Consider the following 20437-nt stretch of genomic DNA (forward strand, 5'->3'; position numbering starts at 1 on the left):
ATCTTATCCTTTAATTCTCCATTACAATTTCTTAAATTATGCATAACAGATACCCTTTAGAGTAAAATTTATTAACTGGTTCCAGGACACATTAAGTATCTAACTTCTTCCTCCCAGCATTTTTAGATAAGACCAAGTCTGAGATGATTGGTCAGTAACATAGGTAATAATTTTCCCAAATATAGGCCTCACAAGATGGTTTACTCGAATGACTTTCCCTTCAGAATTATTAACACCAAAATAAAAGCATTGCTTCTTATAGTTTGAAATGCAATGAACTGTTTAAAAATGTGCATATTTCTAATAGCTTTAGAATTACTACAATACCTTAGCAACTCTCAGAACATGAAACTAAATATGAAAATTCACATCTAGAATGCAGATAAATGGGAAACCTTTGATCCAAAATCATATCAGAAATAAGTGAGGAAAAAAAAGAAACAAGTGTGAATTCAGCAAGGCTATTCAGAGACCAAGTCCTAAAGTAGTCACATGATCTAAAATAGCAACAAACATTCCATTGTTCCTCTGGCAGCAGGCACTCGGCTGGACAGATTCCGAGGATGTTCTACACTTATTGAGGACACAGCTACACTGATTCAGTGTGCTATAAATATATATATGTGCACGTATACACATATACATGTTCATATGTGATAGAATGTATGCATGTTGAGATAAACAAGAAGTCACGAATTGTAAGAGAACTGGCTCAGCGCCTTTAGCTCAGTGAGTAGGGCACCAGCCACATACACCCAGAATGGCAGGTTCAAGCTGGGGCAACAATGACAACTGCAACCAAAAAATAGTTGGGTGTTGTGGCAGGTGCCTGTAGTTCCAGCTAGTTGAGAGGCTGAGGTAAGAGAATTGCTTAAGCCCAAAAGTTTGAAGTTGCTGTGAGCTGTGATACCATGGGGCTGTCAACCGAGGGCAACATAGTGAGACTCTGTCTCAAAAAAAAAAAAAAGAATTGTAAGAGAATAAAACATGACATGGTTTTGAGATAAGTACTTTCATCCTTGTGATTTACTCTTACCAACAAGAAAGCCTCCTCAAAATCTAGGTAGGAACAAAATAACTTGGAATTAATTTTTTATTAAAAACTAAAAAAAATTGAGTTATAGAGCATTGGTGTTGGAATATGATGGAAGTTAGAAAATACTTAGAAATTGAATTGAGCAAAAGGTAAATTAAAAATTACATGTTATTTTTAGATGCTCAAATAATCAATATTCTCTCTTCTCTTACCTAAGTGAAGAGAAAAATTCTCAAGGGAAAAGCTTTATGTAATAATACAAATATCATTATATATATTAAATATAAAAATTACAATGTGATAAAATATTGTTTTATTGGAAGCCAAAACATTTGGATTTGAAATTTCACTGAAATTAGATTTCTTTATATAACAATAAGGATTACATAATAAGTATATTAATGAAATTCCAGAATAAGGAAATAGAATTACTTTTCATACCCAGTGAGATACTATTTAGACCAGCTTCATTCTGGACTGAATTACAGTGCTGCTGGTTGTGAGTTCAATGTTAACAAATCAACATTATATATTAAACAAGGTGACTTTAAACAGAAATACATAAAATGAGGTTATGTACTGATCTGTTTATAAAAATGGCCCCAGAGAGTAGAAGGGACCTATCCCTGTATTAGGAACCAAACTGTGTTCAAGATGACTTTGTAAGTTACACTACAGTAAAAACTGACTCCATGCCTAACATTTCTCAATATCCATCACCAATTCTAATAACCAACTTAGAAGGTTGTGATTTAAAAGGAAATGTATGATACTACCATGGAAATGAGGACCTTAGTAGCCCACCTTGGGGATTCTTAGCTCTGTATGCATAATGTCATAAAGAATATAGCACCAGATCAGAGTGGTCATGGATTCAGGTTCTGAAGCCAATTTTTATGGAATCAAATCTTATCCCAACCATTACTCTCTGGCCTTCAGCATGTAGATCAGACTGTCTATGAATCAGTGGCCTCACCTGCTGTAGGGTCATCCTGGACCTAAGTGACTCCATCTGAGAAGAGGCATCATTCACCATGGACCCAAACAGATAAGGGTGTAACTCTCCTACAGGCCCCACCACATGAATGAAGGGTCCATTAAAAAGAGCAGGACTTTCCTCATGGCCGTCTCTGCAGTGACTGTCCTGCAGTCACTCATGATGAGCAACTGGCACCTGCTGCCAGGGCTCTGCCCACATTAGGAAATCTTCCTTGCAAGATGATGCCAGCTCCGGTGACAACCAAATCTGCCCAGGACAGTCTTCTGGTCCACATCATTCTCCTTAGACTGGTTCATTAATCCCTTTCTCTTAATTTTAAATGCTACTTTGTTTGATATAGAAATTTTAATCTATAACATCTATACATGTATTTATTAAGTATGTGACTATGTAAAGTTTGCAATACTGACTGACCTGTGCAGACATGAGCCCCCGTCTGGGATGAGTGAACCCTAGCAGAACCCTTGGGAACCCCACGTAGCTTGTGGCTTTTCTGATTGAAAAGACATGAACATGTGGGGACCTGGTCAGCTCTGATCTTGCTCTGCACACAACGCCTACAAAACCCAGCTATGAGCTGGCACTTCGTGCTGGAATTTGTGAGGATCAAGTGAGTTAATACTGATAAAGCGTGTAGTCCAGTGTCAGGGAGGGAGGGCTGCATTAAAGTTACAATCAGCATCTGGCAGAGTTTGGTAGATAATTTGTCAAAAATACTGATAACGTTCATGGAGGATAAGCCTGCCCAGCAACACAACGCAAGTGCGATTCAGTTATAGCAGCAATGTTCTAACTTTCTTAAGTACTCCAGGCTTCCCATGCCTCTACTTAATGATTCACAATAAATACCTTATAAATCAATCAGATCAATTTTATAAATGACTTCCTGAAGAATGTGAAAAACTCAGCTTAAGTATATCTTTCATTCACTTTTAAACCCAATCCCCGGTCGGCCAGGGGTCATTCTAACCTTCTCCACGTCAGCCAACAAAAATTCCAATTCCAACTTCCCAGTTTTCAGTCCAAAAATGTGGAAGTAATTTGTGGCTTCTATTCTTTTCCTCATCCCTAAGAGCAATCACACCAAGTACTAACAACGCCACCTCCGTAATGTGGCACACCCAGACATCAGCCACTTCTTCCATGTGCACCATCTTTGCTGTCCACAGTGCCCACACCGAAAGTCCTCTGTGCTTCTTCTCCCCTTCTCTAGTTTCAGCAGAGCAGCAAGAGTGATTCTCCTCTTAAACCCTGCTCAAAACTCACCAAAAGCTTCCCTAATCACCTGGGTCAATGCCCTGGAGTTAAGTAGATCCAAACCCTCTGAGGCTCACCCTCACCCTGCAGCCTCTCTGACTTCATCCACTGCCCATCCCTGGTCGCTTCATGGCAGCCGTGCTGGTCTCCTTGCTGTCCCTCCAGTACAGGACCCCTGCCGAGGAGTCCCTAGGTGCTATGTCCTCTGCCCAGCACACCTGTACTTGTGTCCCCATGTGGGTCACTGCTCAAATGTCACCTGTCCGTGCAGCCATCCTAATACCCTCTATTCCTTTGTTCTTTCCCACTACAAACTTCTTACCAGTCAATAAGTTATATATTTTAGCCATTTATTTGTCTTTTTCTGCTTCACCCCACTAGAACATAAGCTGCAAGAAGCAGGGAATTGTGTTTCTTCGGTTCACTGTTGCTTCCCCTCGGTATGCACAGAAGGCAATCCAGTATTTATCAAATGAATCAACGCCACACAGTCTCTCTGACCATCATTAAACTTTGGAAAATAAAAAGAAGATTGAGCATGTGGCCCTATATAATGTATAATAGAATTTAATCCATCAAGTAAAATAAATCTCTCTTTTGAGGTTATTGGCAAGAAGATATTTTTATGGTAAATAGAATTTTTATGACCACCTATTTTATCAACATTTATTTAAAAGTAAATTACTTTTGTGGATGGATTCTAGGCTAGCTATAACACGGAATGAACAAGGCTGCTTAGACTCACTTTCTCCATTAATCACATTTCTCAGTGGTTTATTTTTATTACTTGCATTGTTTTCACCATTACTCTAGATTATAAAGTGTCTTCTTATTCACTGCATAGCATTTAGAAAACATGGTAGCCAATCAATATATATTTACTGAATGAATAAACTGAAATTTCCTTCAGGGCAGTACTTGTGTTTATAAATAGTTATCAATTAATATTAAGTAGTTAAGTGAATTAAGGTGGTAATCAGTAAATAAAACTCACTGACTGAGAGTAACTTCTGGACCTCCTTCTCTGTACCTGTAATTACTACATTGGATCAATCTGTGGGGTGAGAAAGAGGGCACTGCAGAACCATGAACATGCTGCTAATATCTGAATACTATACATTTAACTCTACGATCATATATGAAATACAACCACTTTCTAGTTTTTGATTCTGTCTGGTAAAACAAAGCCATTATCATCAGACACTGAGGTATTTCATGCGCAATGTTAAGAGTAAGCTCTTTAACAGCAGAGTAGAAGGGATGAGACGGAGAAGGCTGGCGTGTGGAGGAGGATGACTGAAGGGATGCCTCCGCTTTATTAGATGTCAGTATCAATTGCAGGTTGACTTCCAAAAACCGGCCCTCCCTTCTTTCATTCCTCTGCTGATTCACGTATTCAGCAGGTGTATATGAAGCGTACATGGAGGGTCTACCAAGGACGAGGCACTGTTCTAGTAAACAGCCACATGTGTACTAGCTCACTGCTTCTGTGACTTATTGTAAGCTAATTATTTATTAAATGCCCAACTTGAAGCTCCTAATGAACATTGCTGCTGTGAAGTATATAAAAAATTACTGAAGATAAACCAAATCGTTCTAGGCAGAAGAGAGGCTTATTCTAACGGCAACTGGCCGTTAATAAGATTGAGTTGTTGCCATGGGAACAACAGTATCTCATATGAACAAAGAGAAAAATAAATCATTATTTAATGAAATACCAAGTTCATGATGAGGTAAAACATCATGAACAGGGGTAATGTGCTGATATTCTTAGAAGTAAGTGGAGAGGTCTCAAGGAATTGGAGGATAAAATGAACTACAGAAAAGAAGCGCACAGAATGTCCCCTTCGTAAAGAGGCTGACACGGACAGGAGAAGCCCCAGCAAGGCAGGAATTCGGTACATCTTCAAGTTGTTGTTCTTTTACTGAATATTTATTTTGGGGATTAGGATTGGTCCATTACTCATTAATTCCTCTGCCTCAACATGACGAAGGCCGATGTGTACGTATTGTACCCTCATTTATGCAAGGAGTCACAGGGAGACCCCCGCCATGTGCCGCCAACACTTCCTTGATTCCTGTAATCACCTGACAGCTTGTGTACTGACCCAAGTGCTGGTCCTGGTGCTCTGCCCCAGGCCCAGCTCTGGTTACAAACTCATCTTATCCTCATGCTGAGGGCAGGCTCTGTGGTTTGCAGCTTCTAGTCTGTCAATAACATTTCTGATTTTAATGCTATTTGTGGTAACAATTTCTTATATGCTAGAAGGGAGTCATTTCAGTGTATTTATAACTACTGCACCTTGAAGTCAATACAACGTTTCTCTTGAGATTTAACTCTGCTATTTTTTTTTCTCTTTAGTCGTGATTTAATGTGTCAATTCAGGGCTGTTCCAGCAATATTTAATTGTAAGTTGAATGTGAATCTACACTTAGGCTCAGTGGAGACTGTATGTACAAGGGGGATACTCTTGCTGTGCTCTGCCAAGGTGAGAAACTGAGACATTTCAGAAGAGAGGAGGGGAATTCTGGCTGCAGTGGAACTCAAGAAACAAGAGTCTTTGACCAGCAATTTGCTTATTAAGGAAATGGAAAAAAGATTTTAAAATTCAAGCACAGGCATACAAATGTTTATGAGAATAATATGACCATTTTTCTTGTACGGAGAAAAAGTCTCTTTTTGGCTTATGTAATCAGTAATAACTAGAGAAAATAAATAGATAAGGCTTTGGAAAAGTTATTGATTCTCCCAACCAGTATTTAGAAAAAATAATTCAGAACATAGAAAAACTACAAAGGCCATGAATCAAACTTTTCTATCCAGTTCTCATCTAATCAAAGAACTGATTACACAGAAGTGATTCTCTGGTTGAATTATCAAAAAAATGTTATCAAATAAGTACCACAGACTCAGCTGTTCTTAAACAACCCAGCCTTGGGCACGATGACATCTGAGCATCTGCAGAGTTCCAAAGTGGGTCATTACAACAGCCTTACTCAAAAGGCAATTCCATTCATTTCCCTAATATGTTCCATATTTTCCTTCAATACTCAGAAACTTCCACAGATTTTATACTAAATTGTCAATTTAGTGCCTCTCAGGCCCTATTTCCATAAAATATTTTGTTCTTATAAATGTGTTAAGTAGTTTTTGTGTCTTCACATGCCAAGTATCAGCCCTGCAAAAGCTTCTAGTTTAAGCAAAGTAAAGATTTCCCTGGTCTTTGTTATTAATTTTTAACACAGCCTCCACTTCTAGGATTTGAAAGAAACACATTTTCAGTGACATATACTTTTACTGTTTATATATATTCTTATTTTTTTTTTTGGCTTTTTTATTTTATTTTATTTCATTTCATTTTATTTCATTTCTTATATATATAAGAATATATATATTCTTATATTTTTTTGGCTTTTTTTTTTTATTTATTTACTTTTTGTTGTTGTTGTTGAGACAGGGTCCCACCCTATGCCCCTGAGCAGAGTGCAGTGGCGTTGTAGCTCCCTGCAACCTCAGACTCGGGCTGCAGGCACCCCACTGCCTCAGTCTCTGGAAGCTGCTGGGATTACAGGCGATCGCCGTGGCGCCCGGCTGGGTTTTTCCATTTTTTTCATGAGTCTCACTGTCACTCAGGTGAGTCTTGAACTCCTAAGCTCAAGCAATTCTCCTCCTCAGCCTCCCACAGTGCTGGGATTACAGGCGTGAGCCACCGCGCCCAGATATATATAAAAAACTTCAGTGCCAATATATATATATATATATTCTTAGAGGAAAAATCAGAGAAAACTAGACAAAATTAAACTCTATATAGGACTAAGAAAGTCCCAACTCATAGTCTTTAATCTTAAAATATTTCTGTTCATAATTTTAAAAAAAGGAAAAAGAGGGGCAGGGTAATGGATTTAATTGTTTCCAACAAAAACTGACATGTTCCCTAATAACTGTCAATGAGCTCTTTTTGGAAGTCATGTTTTTGAAGATGGAATTATGTTAGAATGAGGTCATACTGCACTGGGGTGGGCTCTGAACCCAACACAAGACAGGAGAGAGGCATGTGAACCGAGAACACAGAAAAAGTCGGGTACTGATGGAGGCAAAGACTGGAGTGGTCCCTCCACAAGGCAGGGACACCGAGGACAGCAGGAGCAGCCAGGAGAACAAGGAAGAGCCTGTGGGGGACAGTGTCCTGGTGGGCGCCTAGATTTCAGACTCCAACCTCCAGAACTGTGAGTGGAAATTTCTTGTCTGCCACCACATCCATAGTAATTTGTTATGACGGGCACAGGAAGCTGGCATAGGCAGCAGGGCTCTGTGAAAAAAGCATGGACTTGGGGCAGCGGATTTGAGTTCAAATCTACAGTTTGTTTTTTAGGCTACAACAAGTTACTTAAAGTATTTGAGCATCAAATGGCTTGTGTATAAAATCTTGAAAGTTTAAGAGAAATAACATATATGAAAATTGAGGCACATGAGTGTGACTCATTAAGAAATTAGATGATTTTTATCAACATACAAGAAAAAAACAAATCATCCTTACTCTTATATTCCAGGGAATTTTCTAAACATCTTGCATTATTTCTTAAAATCTTTTATAGAGATAAACTAATTGGAAAAAACTATCTTACTTCCAAAATAAAGTGTGTGTGAGAATGAATGTCCATGTTCACTTGTAACTGAAAATAGCAATCAGCTCCAACCCTTTTTATATTTAAATTTTTCATTTTCATGTAAACAAATGTTGGAGACACTTCTTTACCAGATGTAACCAAGAAAAGAAGATTTAACATAAGCCGTATCTCCTTATAACTTTATACCTATTTGGCTAAAAGTATAGAAATGATACTGAATTGAAAATCTAAATTATCTAATCATTTTAGATACGACTGCCTTGTATTGAGGCATGTTAAGTTCCAACGAGAGGGAGGAGGGTACAGACTAGCATGGTGTCTAAACAACTTATATGAACTATGTGAACCACACTCTTAGTCTCTAATCATCTAGCAGTCCAGGTAAATAAATGATGACTTTTGTACATTTTTCTCAAATTGTTCCACATTGTAAAATATACTAAGCATATGCCTTTTACCCACTGACACGGCTTCAAGTGGTAGATACACGGAAGTACTTACTAACACCAGAAGCAGGACGACGTCGGGGTTATCGCATGCACATGCAATGTGCATTGGTGTCCAGAAGTCTTCATCCTGGTGGTTGACATTGACTCCTCTGTCAATCAGAATCTCTGCAATGAAGGCATTGTCATACCGAGCACACTGAAAGAGAGAAAAGGGAAATATAAAATTACACAAACTATGATATAGTTTATTCTAATGTCCATGGATCACAAACTTCAGTGCCAATTTTGGAAGTTGAGTGGTGAAGCTGAGCTGGGAAAGGAGATATTCACATTCCCCAACTAACTTACAAGGGATGGAGCATATTTAAAGCTTGTGGGGAACTGGGCCAATGGACGGTGGGTAGGAAGAGAAAAAAATAATGACAGAAAGTAGGAAGGCTAGAGATACTTCACTTACTGGGTCCTTTTCACTTGGAGACAAGATTATTAGAAAATTCTTGACCACTTACTACAATTATCTTTCTGTAATACAGATTTGATCATATCATCCTTCTGTGTTACGACGTTCATAGCTTATCCCTGCCCGATGAATAAGGTTTGATCATTTTATTGCATCCAAGATAGACAAGACCCTTTGAAATCCTTCTTACTTCATCTCTCATCATTTTCACGTATGGCCTTCACACCAGTCGCCTGAGACTATAGGTATGCACACCACACCACACGTGAAAGTCACCAGATGAGATTATGGGTCTTCTAACATAAATTATGATGATTTCATAACGTTGTATTACATATACATATTCCATAATCTACTAAATCAAACTATGCAAAAACTTATCTGTTCTCATTTTTACTTGCTATTTATAATTAAAACTCACAGAAATATTTTATATGTAAGTCAGGGCTGGCATTATGAGTGTATGACCTATGCAATTGTGTTTAAATGGTTCTGTGCTTTGTTTGCTATTTTGCTATTATCATCTGAAATTGTTAATAAATTTGAAAAAGTCCAATACATTCATTTTGCACTGTGCTCTGCAAATCACCTGGTTATTTTGAAGTATTTTTCATATTTATATCTGTATGTTACAATTATATCAAATATATACTAATAAAATTAGTTTTAAAAAAACCCTATTAATATATCAGCAACATTTCTGGGTTGTAAGATAAATGCTTTTTAGAGGATTTAGATACACAGAACAGATTTCTCTCCCTTAAATGAGTATCAGTCAACATGCCCACCAGAAGTATAATCCTACAAATTTCTTCACCTGTTCACTGATGGTACAATTTATATTTTTTATTTCAGATTAATATAAGGGTACACACAATTAGGTTGTACTGTTTGTGTTTGTTAGGCAAAATCCAAGTTGTTGGTGAGCCCTTCTCCCATAAGGTGCGCCACAGGAGACCTCAAAGTGAGAGTTTACCTAAACCCCTCCCTCCTTCCCCCATTCTGAATTTTAATGTGTTTTTTTCTCATGTAGGTATGTAGTTATTCATCTACTAGTTTCAGAGTAATATTGAGTACATGGAATATTTGCTTTTCCATTCTTGATACTTTACTTAGGAAGATGTTTTCCATTTTCATCCAGGTAAACATAAAAGATGTAAAGTCTCCAACTTATCTATGTCTGAATAGCATTCCATGGTATACATACACACAGATTAGTAATTCATTCATGGGTTGATGGATATTTGGGTTGTTTCCATATCTTTGCAATTGTGGGTTGAGGTGCTATAAACATTTGAGTGCAAGTGTCTTTATGATAAAGTGATTTTTTTTTTCTTCTGGTTAAGTACCTAGTAATGGGATTGTGGGATCAACCAGAAGGTCTATTTTTAGCTCTTTGAGGATTCTCTATTTCAATGGTATAATTAAAAGCAAATCACTGTAGGGTTTCTGCTTCAGGGTAAAAATGGTTATATTTAACTACCTGCTTGAATCAATTTAAACAAGTAGTACTTCCTAAAGATGGGAAGAAAACAGGATGGGCCCTAGTACTGTTCCCACTACTGCCATGACAGAGCTCCCAAGCTGCAACCCATAAAGAGCCCCGTCTGACCACCAGCTCCTGAAATGTCCCAGGAGACCAAGTCAGCTAAACTTCACAGTGCAGAGCAGCAGAGAGGACACAGCTGTACAGAGAAGGAACTTTAAGGTGTAATGAAGCCCACCCCTAATACTCAGATGAATAATTATGAGCATGTACATTCTAAGAAACTACCCAAGGTCAGGAAGAGAGCCTCCTGAAAAGACAGAGGTCTCCAAGCTCATAAATTACAGGAAACATTGCTTACTCCTCAGCCAGAGTGGAAGCCTCATAACACACAGGGCACTGGAGAGTCACAAATGTGTCCTGCCTTAGAGGAGGGGGGATATTAGTTCTAAATGAAATATTGCTCTCCTTCCAACTAAAATATATTAAATTCAAGTCTAAAAAATATCAAGTTATTTCCAAATAATTCACCAGCCCCTCTAAAGAACTCAAGATTATTTATAGAAATATAGAAGTAGTCAGTATGTAACAAGGCAAAATTTACTCTGCCTAGAATCTAACAGAAAAATTTACCAGTTATACATAAAGGTAGGAAAATAGGAACCACAATAAGGAGAAACAACAATCAATGTATACAACCCAGAAGTGACAACATCAGTTAGAATTAGAAAATCGGATGTTACAATCATTATTATAACTATATTCAATGGGTTAAAAAACCCAGGGGAACTGTTGAACATGCTAAGTAGATACATGGATAATGCTGAAAAGCCTCAAATTTAATATCTTTAGGTGAAAACTACAGTCACTACCATGAGATACGATTAACAGACCAGGTTCTTGCAGAAGAAAAGATTATCCAACTTGAATACAGTAATATAAATTTGACAAAATATAACATAGAGAGAGAGAAATAATTTTAAAATAATGACAGAGTATCACTGAGCCATCAGATACTTTGGAAAACACCAAAAACTGTGACCATGTGAATAATGTAGATTTTCTGGTTAAAAATATATTTAAAATATAATCTACTGTTTAAAAATAACAAAAAAGTATAAGGTTTACAATATATACTGATGTAAAGGGTATGACAACAATAACACAAAAACTGCTAGGGGAAAAATGAAAATACAGTAAGTAATATTTTTATCCTGCATTTGAAGGGGCAAAATATCACTTGAAACCAGAGTGGGATAAGTCAAAGATTAATCTCCCAAATAACAAAGCCACCACCAAAGTAACAAGTTCAGCACAAAATACCACAAAAGAGATAAACTTGAATCATAAAATAGATCCAATCCCCAAGAAGGCAGAAAAAGAGGAAAGGGAAATAAATACATGAGACAAGCAGTTAGAAAAAAAAAAAAAAGATGGCAGGTTTCAACCTGAACATGTAAGTAATGAGTAATTACATAAGTAAATATAAATACCCTAAACACCATACTTATAAGGCAGAAATTATTAGATTTGATTTTTAAAAAAAGCAATACCTAATACAAGAGACAACTCATAAGTTTACAACTCAAGGGACTGTAACAAACTGTTGAACCTAAGCAGGTGTTCCCCGTAAGGATCTAGGCCTACTGATATGTCCATGAAGGTCAGCTTAGGGAGGCAGTCAAGTACAGAGGCTCTACTGCAACAATCTGCAAGAAACCACGAGTACTTCCCCTGAAATTAAGAGGAAGGCAAGAACGTTCACTTTCATCACCCCCTCTCAATATGCCACTGGAGATTCTAGTCCCTGCAACGAGGAATGAAAAGGAAATAAAATTGCTTGGAAATCGAGATAAAACTGTCTTTATTCACACACAACATGAGCATCTAAGTAGAAAATATAATGGAATATATTAACAGTAATTATAACCAAATAATTAAACATAACAATGTTGTGAGATACAAGATCAGTATACAAAAGTCAAAGGTATTTCTATATGCAAGCAATAGCCCTGGGAAAATAAAACTTAAAATAACATCAAAAATACTGAAAAACTTAGGGATAAATCTCACAATAGATGTATAAGACCTGCATTCTACAATCAGCAAACATTGGTGAAAATGGATTCAAAAAACTTAAATAAATGGAAATATATACTGTGTACGCGTCAGAAGATACATATTCCTGAAGAAATATCCTTTTGAAATTATCTTAGATTCAATTCAAATACAATCAAAATTCTAGCAAGTGACTTAGCAGAAATTGAAAAGCTTAACCTTAACTTTTTAAGTTAATAAAACCTAGAATTGCCCAAAAATCATTGGGGGGAGTTCATGGACTAAAGCCACCTTGTTTCAAGACTTATTATAAAGTTACAGCAATCAAGGAAGTGTGGTGTCGGCACAAAGTCAAATGAAGCAGTGCGACAAAACAGAGAGTTTAGAAATACAACACATATTTCTGAACATGAGTCAACAACTGATTTTTGAGAAAGTTGCAAAGCAATTTAGTGGATAAAGGATGTTCCTTAAACAAACTATGCTGAAACAGCTGAGTATACATCTATATAAAATTGCTTTGACCCATACCTTGCACCATATATGAAATTTTTTCAAAATGTAAAATAGTGAAAATGTAATATCAAACATTACAAACATTCTATACAGAATATAGGTGAAAAGTTTGTGATGAAACTACAGACACAGTCCATTAAGGGGAAAATTAGCAAGTTGGATTATATCAAAGTAAAAATCCTCTACTTTTCAAACAACAATACTTAGAGAATAAAAAAGCAAGTCACAACCTCAGGGAAAATGTTTGTAAAACATATATCTGATAAAATAGTTTTATCAAGAATATATAAAAATTCTCAAAATCCACTATTTTGGGAAAAATGAAGAACCTGAGTTTGAATATGAAGCATAAGATTTACTCTGCCATTTCACCAAACAATAGATGTCAAAACTGGGGTTCACAATCACGATACCCAACTGAACATTCATATCTCGACCCCACCTGACTACTGCAGGAGTGTGCACTAACTACCAGGCACAATCCACAGGTCCACATGGAGGAAGAAATTAGCAGACATCCTCAGACATATCACCATGCAAGTAAGCAGCTGGGACAATGGCAAAGATATGTTTTTCTTTTTGTTGTTTTGATTTGTTTCTTTTTGAGACAGTCTTACTTGTCTATCCTCAAAAAGAGTGCCCTGGTGTCAGCTCACAGCAACCTCAAACTCTTGGGCTCAAGTGATTCTCCTGCCTCAGAATCCTGAGTAACTGAGACTACAGGCGCAACACCCAGCTATTTTTAGAGATGTGATCTCACTCTGGCTTAGGTTGGTCTCCAACCTGTGAGCTCCGGCAATCCACCCGCCTAGGCCTCCCAGGCCTAGGGAGGCCGCCTAGGCCTCCCTGTATTTTGATGAAATAGACTTGGCTTTGAACTAAGGTCTTTGAATGTCTGATGTCAAAATTCATATGTGACAATATCCACAGTAACTTCAGGGTTGGGAGCAATGATGGAGAAGATGATGACCAGAGCCTGAATGTTCAATAAATTGGTTTCAGAGTGTGAGGCCTAGGTCCAATTTATATTAGGAAACTAGTATGAAAGTAATTACTTTTCTATTCTTTTTGATAGCTCACTGCATATTCAGCAATGAATATGGCCTTCCTCCTTGTATGCCTGTCAAGAGACCTTCCACCTGCACCTCAGGAATCCACATTTATATTCAAAGATACCTGAGGTTTGATTTCAGTGTCTTTCACAAAAAAAAGAGTTAATTAGATACAACGTTGAAAGCGATGTAGTTTTTAGAATCCTATTTCAGAGGACTATGAATAATAATTTGACAGAAGTAAAAACCTTCTAGTCACACTTTCCTGAAAAGATTAGGATGGGTGAACATGCCTGTTACAATGTCTTACTATAGTATTGTTAGATAGTAAATCGATTCCTCTCTAGAAAGGATTTTCGTCACGCTGGGTTGTACTTCACCACTTCAACCAGTTTCTGGTGTCACTCTATAGCACCAAGAACGTGACTGAGCCCACACCAGCTTGCTGAACACAACTGACACCACCAGGTTTCCCACCACAGCCTGGAACAAGGTCCCCATGGTCTACTTCCTGTCACCATTGTCTACTTTTCAAAATGCCAAGAAGTAAGTAGATAATTTGTGGGACCCAGTGCAAAATGAAAATGTGGGTCTACTACATGTACATTTAAAAATTATTTCAAGATGGTGACAACAGAGAGTGAAACTAAGGCCTAAGCATCAGGCCCTGTGTGTCCCCGAGGATCACACATCTGTGACACGAGCTCTGAAGGGCCAAGCCCTTTAATCAGCTAACATTCCAGCTTTTTGCATGCTCACACCCTACTCTTCTTTCCACTGAACCTCTGGAACCCAATTCATTTTAAATAAACTCTCCTCATCTGACAATTCCCAGAGAACCTAAATGAAAATAAGTCTTCCTCAGATACCATCTTTCCTGCAGCCTTCTCCAGTGTGGGTAAATCTCTCTTTCCACGTGGCCCTGAAAAGCGTGGACATTTTCTGAGCTATTTGTTGACTCTCCTAGAATCACTGACATTCACTTTAATGGGCTTCCTTCTAAGACTCACCCCATCCATACTTACTTCCTTCTTCTCCCAGCCTCTTCACTCCCCTCTTTCCTGGAAGCCTTGGAAACTGGGACTACAGCCTTGTCTCCCCCTCTGTGCACCCTGAACAGAGGAAGTGTGACAACACCGCATCATCCACCCCATGTAAGTGTCAGGACACCTCCCTTCTATGCTCCCCAATCTGCCCACTGCCTCTGGCTGGTCAGGTGGCTCCACTGTGAATTATTAAATTTTCATGTTTAAGTCCATGACCAATACACCTGATCCTACCTCCTAAAACAGGTTGCGAGAGCGAGGTGAGGAATAGCTGTTGCCTATAAGGCTGTCATGGATTCAACTACAGGACTAGCCAATAGACGTAGACTCTATGAAAAAGGCCATTACTAAAAAGATTCAGCTAAGCCACTGATGTACATCCAGAAATCTGCAATCCTAATGAAACACTTATTCTTCTAAGTGAATATGAACACTTCTCCTTCAGCTGCAGCATTGGTTTACTTTATTCTGAATGGCTAAGATTTTATAGGCAGCACTACATTCCAGGGACTAACTATGCTTGGCAATATATACATCAAATTGAATTGCCTAGGAGCTACCCTTGAGAAAGAGTACAGTTCACCACTCATAGTGTTCTATGGAGTCACTGCAATGGGTTCCTAACAGGCTGATACGAATTAATTGGACAATCCAGTGTGTGAACTGAGGACCTCCTCCTGAACAATCTGGAGCATCTAACCAAAATGGGGTAGGGCCTAGGGTTGAGAATTCTTACCTATCTACATCTCTAAGCTATTGAGGACCTACTGTGTGCCCACACTGTGCTGAGCAGCTGTAATCCCCCAGCAACCTGCTCTAGGGGGTTGTTCAGTCAAAAAGCCAAGACCAGGACGTGAGCGACTGGACCATCTTGGGGGAGCCCCCAGAGTAGAAACCAGCATGAGCAACAGAGAAAGAACAGAAACAGGCATTTGCAGAATTATAAGCAGCCTGGCCTGTCTAGAAAGCGATATAAATTACTGGAGTTACTTAAACAAGGCCATTCTGAGTAGGTGAATTTTAGCCTCACTCCTAAAGCAAACCCTTTCTTGGGATGGCATTCTCATTTCTTCCAGAAAAGATTTTTCCCCTCAGTGGTTTCAAAGCTGGATATTACAAATTTTCTCACTGAGGGGTATGGTTCTACAAGAAGTCTACAAGAAATGACTTGCTAGCTGCCTTCACCTTATTAAGAAAGCATTCTGACTCTTAATAATTTGGGTTCCATGTTGCAAAGATATAAAAAATAAAACAAGTATTTCATACACACAGAATCTATCTGGTAACTTCACCAGGGCCTTTTAAAATAATTCAGTGTTGTATGAATTAGACCTGTGTGGTGTATTTACTAAAAAATGGAAAACTGAACGCCTTTGGCTTCTGGCAACATTCCTGGAATTGGCAGAATTTGATCTGTTCTCCCCCTTTCCCCATGAAGCAATGTAGGAAAGTAGTCATGATAAAAATATACTACGGTGCAGATCAAAGTTATGATTTTCATTCAAGATCCAGCTGATGCTTTACTAATGCTCTAAAATTCTGGACTACAGACTGTCTAATTATGGATGCTTGCTTCTCATGCACCAAAGACATGCTGAATGTTAAAGAGCACAGTCCAGTTGGGATTTTGAATCTTGAATCATGTCCACAGGAAAACGTGCAGAGGCCCCTGCTGACAGCCCAGGGCTGCCCTCTCTCCTGTCTGCCAGCCCCTGGCCGCAGCCTCTGAGGCACCCCCAGATTCCTTCCTTCCCTTCATTTTCCTCTCTGCTTTCTGCTGTGCCACCCTACATGGGTGCCCCTACCCTGCTGCCACCTCCCCTAAGAAACTCCAGGAACAGCCCTGCAGACGGTATATCGTCTTCTGCTATGATTTATTTTTTGCTGGGGTTCACATTCATACATTTGCCCTTTTTTATTCTGGATAAGCTAAGAAGAGGGTTGCAGTTAAGTAGCCAATGCCCAGACGTTGTGGTGTGGGTGAGCAGGGCAACTTCCTCTACTAGTTGTTTTTGTTATTTAATATCTAGACATTTTAAAAATTAGGCTTTTTTCTCCAAAGTTTTGATAGTCTTACCTTTTCCAAATTATAACATTTTCTGCTTGATTTTGAGATACTAAGCTGTGGCTCTGCCTCTGGTGTCTTAACTTGCTAATTCTCTCTGCTTCTTACAGCATCTAAGACTTTAAAGGAACTGGCCGTTATATGCACAGACAGGAGCCCCATTCAGGGCACCAGACTTTCTCGTAAGAGGACAAAGTTGTTAAAGCATTTAAATTATTTAAACTTCTAATAAAACAAAGTCCTGCATATTTTATACCAGTTTCTCTTGTTACATGAAACATGTGTGTTTATTATTTTAAATGGCCAAGCAATATAAAGGAAACAGAAAATATTGAAACACCTTGTCCCCATCCCACAAATTGAGTCACTGCTAAAAATGTCTTAATATTTAAAAAATTTCAAGGTATTTTGTTGGCTGTTGAAATGGATCCTATATCTATTAAACTACCTGCATCTCCACCATCTATCTGACTGGACTATGTGCACTACACTCACTTCATGGACAATGTGTTTTGGACACAGTTTCTTTTTTTCTTTCTTTCTTTTTTTTTTTTTTTTTGAGATAGAGTCTTACTATGTCGCTCTCAGTAGAGTGCCATGGTGTCATAGCTCACAGCAACTTCAAACTCTTCGGCTTAAGCGATTCTTTTACTTTAGCCTCCCAAGTAACTGGGACTATAGGCACCTGCTACAGTGTCCGGCTATTTTTTTTGTTACAGTTGTCATTGTTGTTCAGCAGGCCCAGATTCGAACCCGCCAGCCCCGGTGCATGTGGCTGGCACCCTAGGCACTGAGCTACAGGCTCCAAGCCTTGGATACTATTTCATATCTGTGCTATCTCTCTCTCTATGTATATATATACTTTTTTTTTTTTTTAGACACAGAGTCTCATTTTATCAACCTGGGTAGAGTGCCTTGGCATCACAACTCACAGCAACCTCCAACTGCTAGGCTTAGGTGATTCTCTTGCCTCAGACTCCTGAGTAGCTGGGACTACAGGCACCCACCACAACACCCAGCTATTTTTTGTTGCAGTTTGGCCGGGGAACCCACCACCCTCGGTATATGGGGCCAGCGCCATATCCAATGAGCCACAGACACCACTCATCCCAATATTTTTAACAAGTACCTAAATTCCACTGCTTCAGTGCCTGCCTTTGTGTTAAAAGTAGAATTCACTTGATAAAAGAACGATATTTTCTATCCCTAATGTATTTCACTTAGCTGTATTTCACTCTGCTCTGAGGCTTTTACAACAGAGAATTAAAACAGCTTCTGTCACATTCCATTCAAGAGGATCCCACAGCCACTGGAAACTCCTTCTCAATTTCTCATTGATTAAAGGTAATACATAAAGCCCTGGACAACATTTAGAAAACACTAAGTAATTCTTTTTTTTACTCCACAAGCATAATTTCTCACAAAGAGTTAACTATGAAATTTCTTATATGTTGTCGTCATGAGACTAAATTCCAGGGTGAATATATTGCTACTTTTGACCACTATTCCTTTTCTATCTCCCAGAGCACCTGAAACCTCCTGTTTGTTTAATACACGCTTTATTAAATGAGTGGCAGATAAACACATTAATTCAGGGGTATTGGTTGAAAATGTATTCAAAAGAAGATAAAATGAAAGATGTCAAATGACCAAAACATTAAAATGTGTTTCTCAAATATCTACTTTTAATTCTGTGGGAATTTTAAATCCTCAACCTAAAAGTTCATGTGGCCATCAAAGAGAAATGTCTTTTAGAAATCTACCCTTAGAACATCATACCCAACGAGTAAGTCAGTTAAACAAACACAACTCTGGGAAATCTCATCACTCCCACGGCTCTCAATGCCCCATGCAAACCTTAGCCGCTGATCCTGTGTGCTTAGAGCTTTGGTGCTGGAAGCATCAGGCTCCATATGTGGGCTGCCCAAAGGCGGGGGGCACAGCAAAGCCTCTCACACTTGACATTGTAGATGGCTAAATTGCCTTTTTCAGTACCTAAGGCATTCTGAAACCCTGTAATTTTGTCTCTTTGGCAACCTGTAATTTTTTATTTGTTATTATTTACTTGGTAACCTTGGGAGAACATGACTCCAACAAAGATCCCTCCCTCCGTCAGCTGCCACAAGGTTTCACACTGATTCCCCCAGACCTAGCCTCCCCTTTCTCTTAGTTATGAGACTGTGCATAACAACATAAAAATGCAATATTCTTGCCCTGGATTCAGAATTAATAAAGTGTTTCCCATCTCCTTTATCACTTTAATCTTCTCATTTCTTTTCTCTTCTGATTCTACCATTTCTGAATCTTTATATTCTGCTACCTGGGCCTAAAAAACTATCTTCTCATCACACAAAGAGGTCTTTACATGCTTAGAGTCCTTTCATTCATTCATTTACTATGCGCTGAGTATTTATTACGCATCACATGCTAAGACTATTAAAGTGTCTAACCCAGTCACTGTTTTTAAAATTTCAGTTTAGCAAAGAAAAAAAGGCACATAATCCATTAATTATAATTCATTGTGACAAGATCTACAGAGAAGCAGATATCACATTGCATGAGACCTCGGATAAAAGAGTAATTAAACCTGACCCCAGGGTGAGAAGAGGCTTTGTAACTGATCTGCAAAGAAGCCATCTCAATCTCTCTCCCTATCTCTCTAAGACACACACACACACACACACACACATACACACACACACGGTAGCTTCATGGTTTCCATCCTTCACTATCACTGTTTAGCCCATGTCTAGTCTGCTGTAAAAAGTGGCTTATTTTTCTGTCTCCCTCAGAAAATCATACTTAGCACAGAATATGTGTTTTGTAACTTCTCACTCCCAATATCAATCATGGTGTCAGATATTAATTAACTGATCTACTCTCAGTGCCAGGCACCCTCCCGGGCATCAAAGATACAGGAGTTGTGAAAATTGCCAAGTACTGTGTTTCATAGACCTGAGATTCTAGGCAATAGAAAATAGTCACATGAACATATAATCTCTTTGATAGCAAACTTTGATGGGGAAAAAGCAGACAAAGGGATGGAAATAGAGTTGGTTGTGTGGTATTGGTGGTGGATAACTATTACTATACCCTCTAGGGCAGGCAGGGAAGGATGTTTTGTTCAATGATTTTTGAGAAGGAGAAAGAGAGCCAGGGGGGCACCGGAGGCATGTGCTAAGTGGAAAACCAGCAAGAGTCCAGGGAGGATAACCAGGAACAGCAACGTGGCCAGCATGGACGCAGCAGAGAGAACAGGAGGGGAGTAGCCAGAGACCAGGTCACGACGGTTGTTGGCTGGGGCTTGGGCACAGATCACTGTGTGGCCATAGGCCCAAGTTTGGAGTTTGCTCAAATCAGAAGGGAGGTTGTTGGGACATTGT

The 20437-nt window shown here is 38.7% G+C and overlaps 1 protein-coding gene across 1 annotated transcript in view; it reads right to left on the reverse strand.

Annotated features, from left to right (window-relative positions):
- The window catches only part of MYO16 (myosin XVI), a 643638-nt gene that overhangs the window by 425861 nt on the left and 197340 nt on the right, over positions 1–20437 (reverse strand). Inside the window, exon 4 of the mRNA XM_053563761.1 lies at positions 8424–8567. Coding sequence (XP_053419736.1) covers positions 8424–8567 — 144 coding nt within the window. The remainder of the gene's footprint in view (positions 1–8423; positions 8568–20437) is intronic.

The sequence above is a fragment of the Nycticebus coucang genome, chromosome 15 (assembly GCF_027406575.1).
Source record: "Nycticebus coucang isolate mNycCou1 chromosome 15, mNycCou1.pri, whole genome shotgun sequence".
In the NCBI taxonomy this organism is placed as follows: Eukaryota; Metazoa; Chordata; class Mammalia; order Primates; family Lorisidae; genus Nycticebus; species Nycticebus coucang.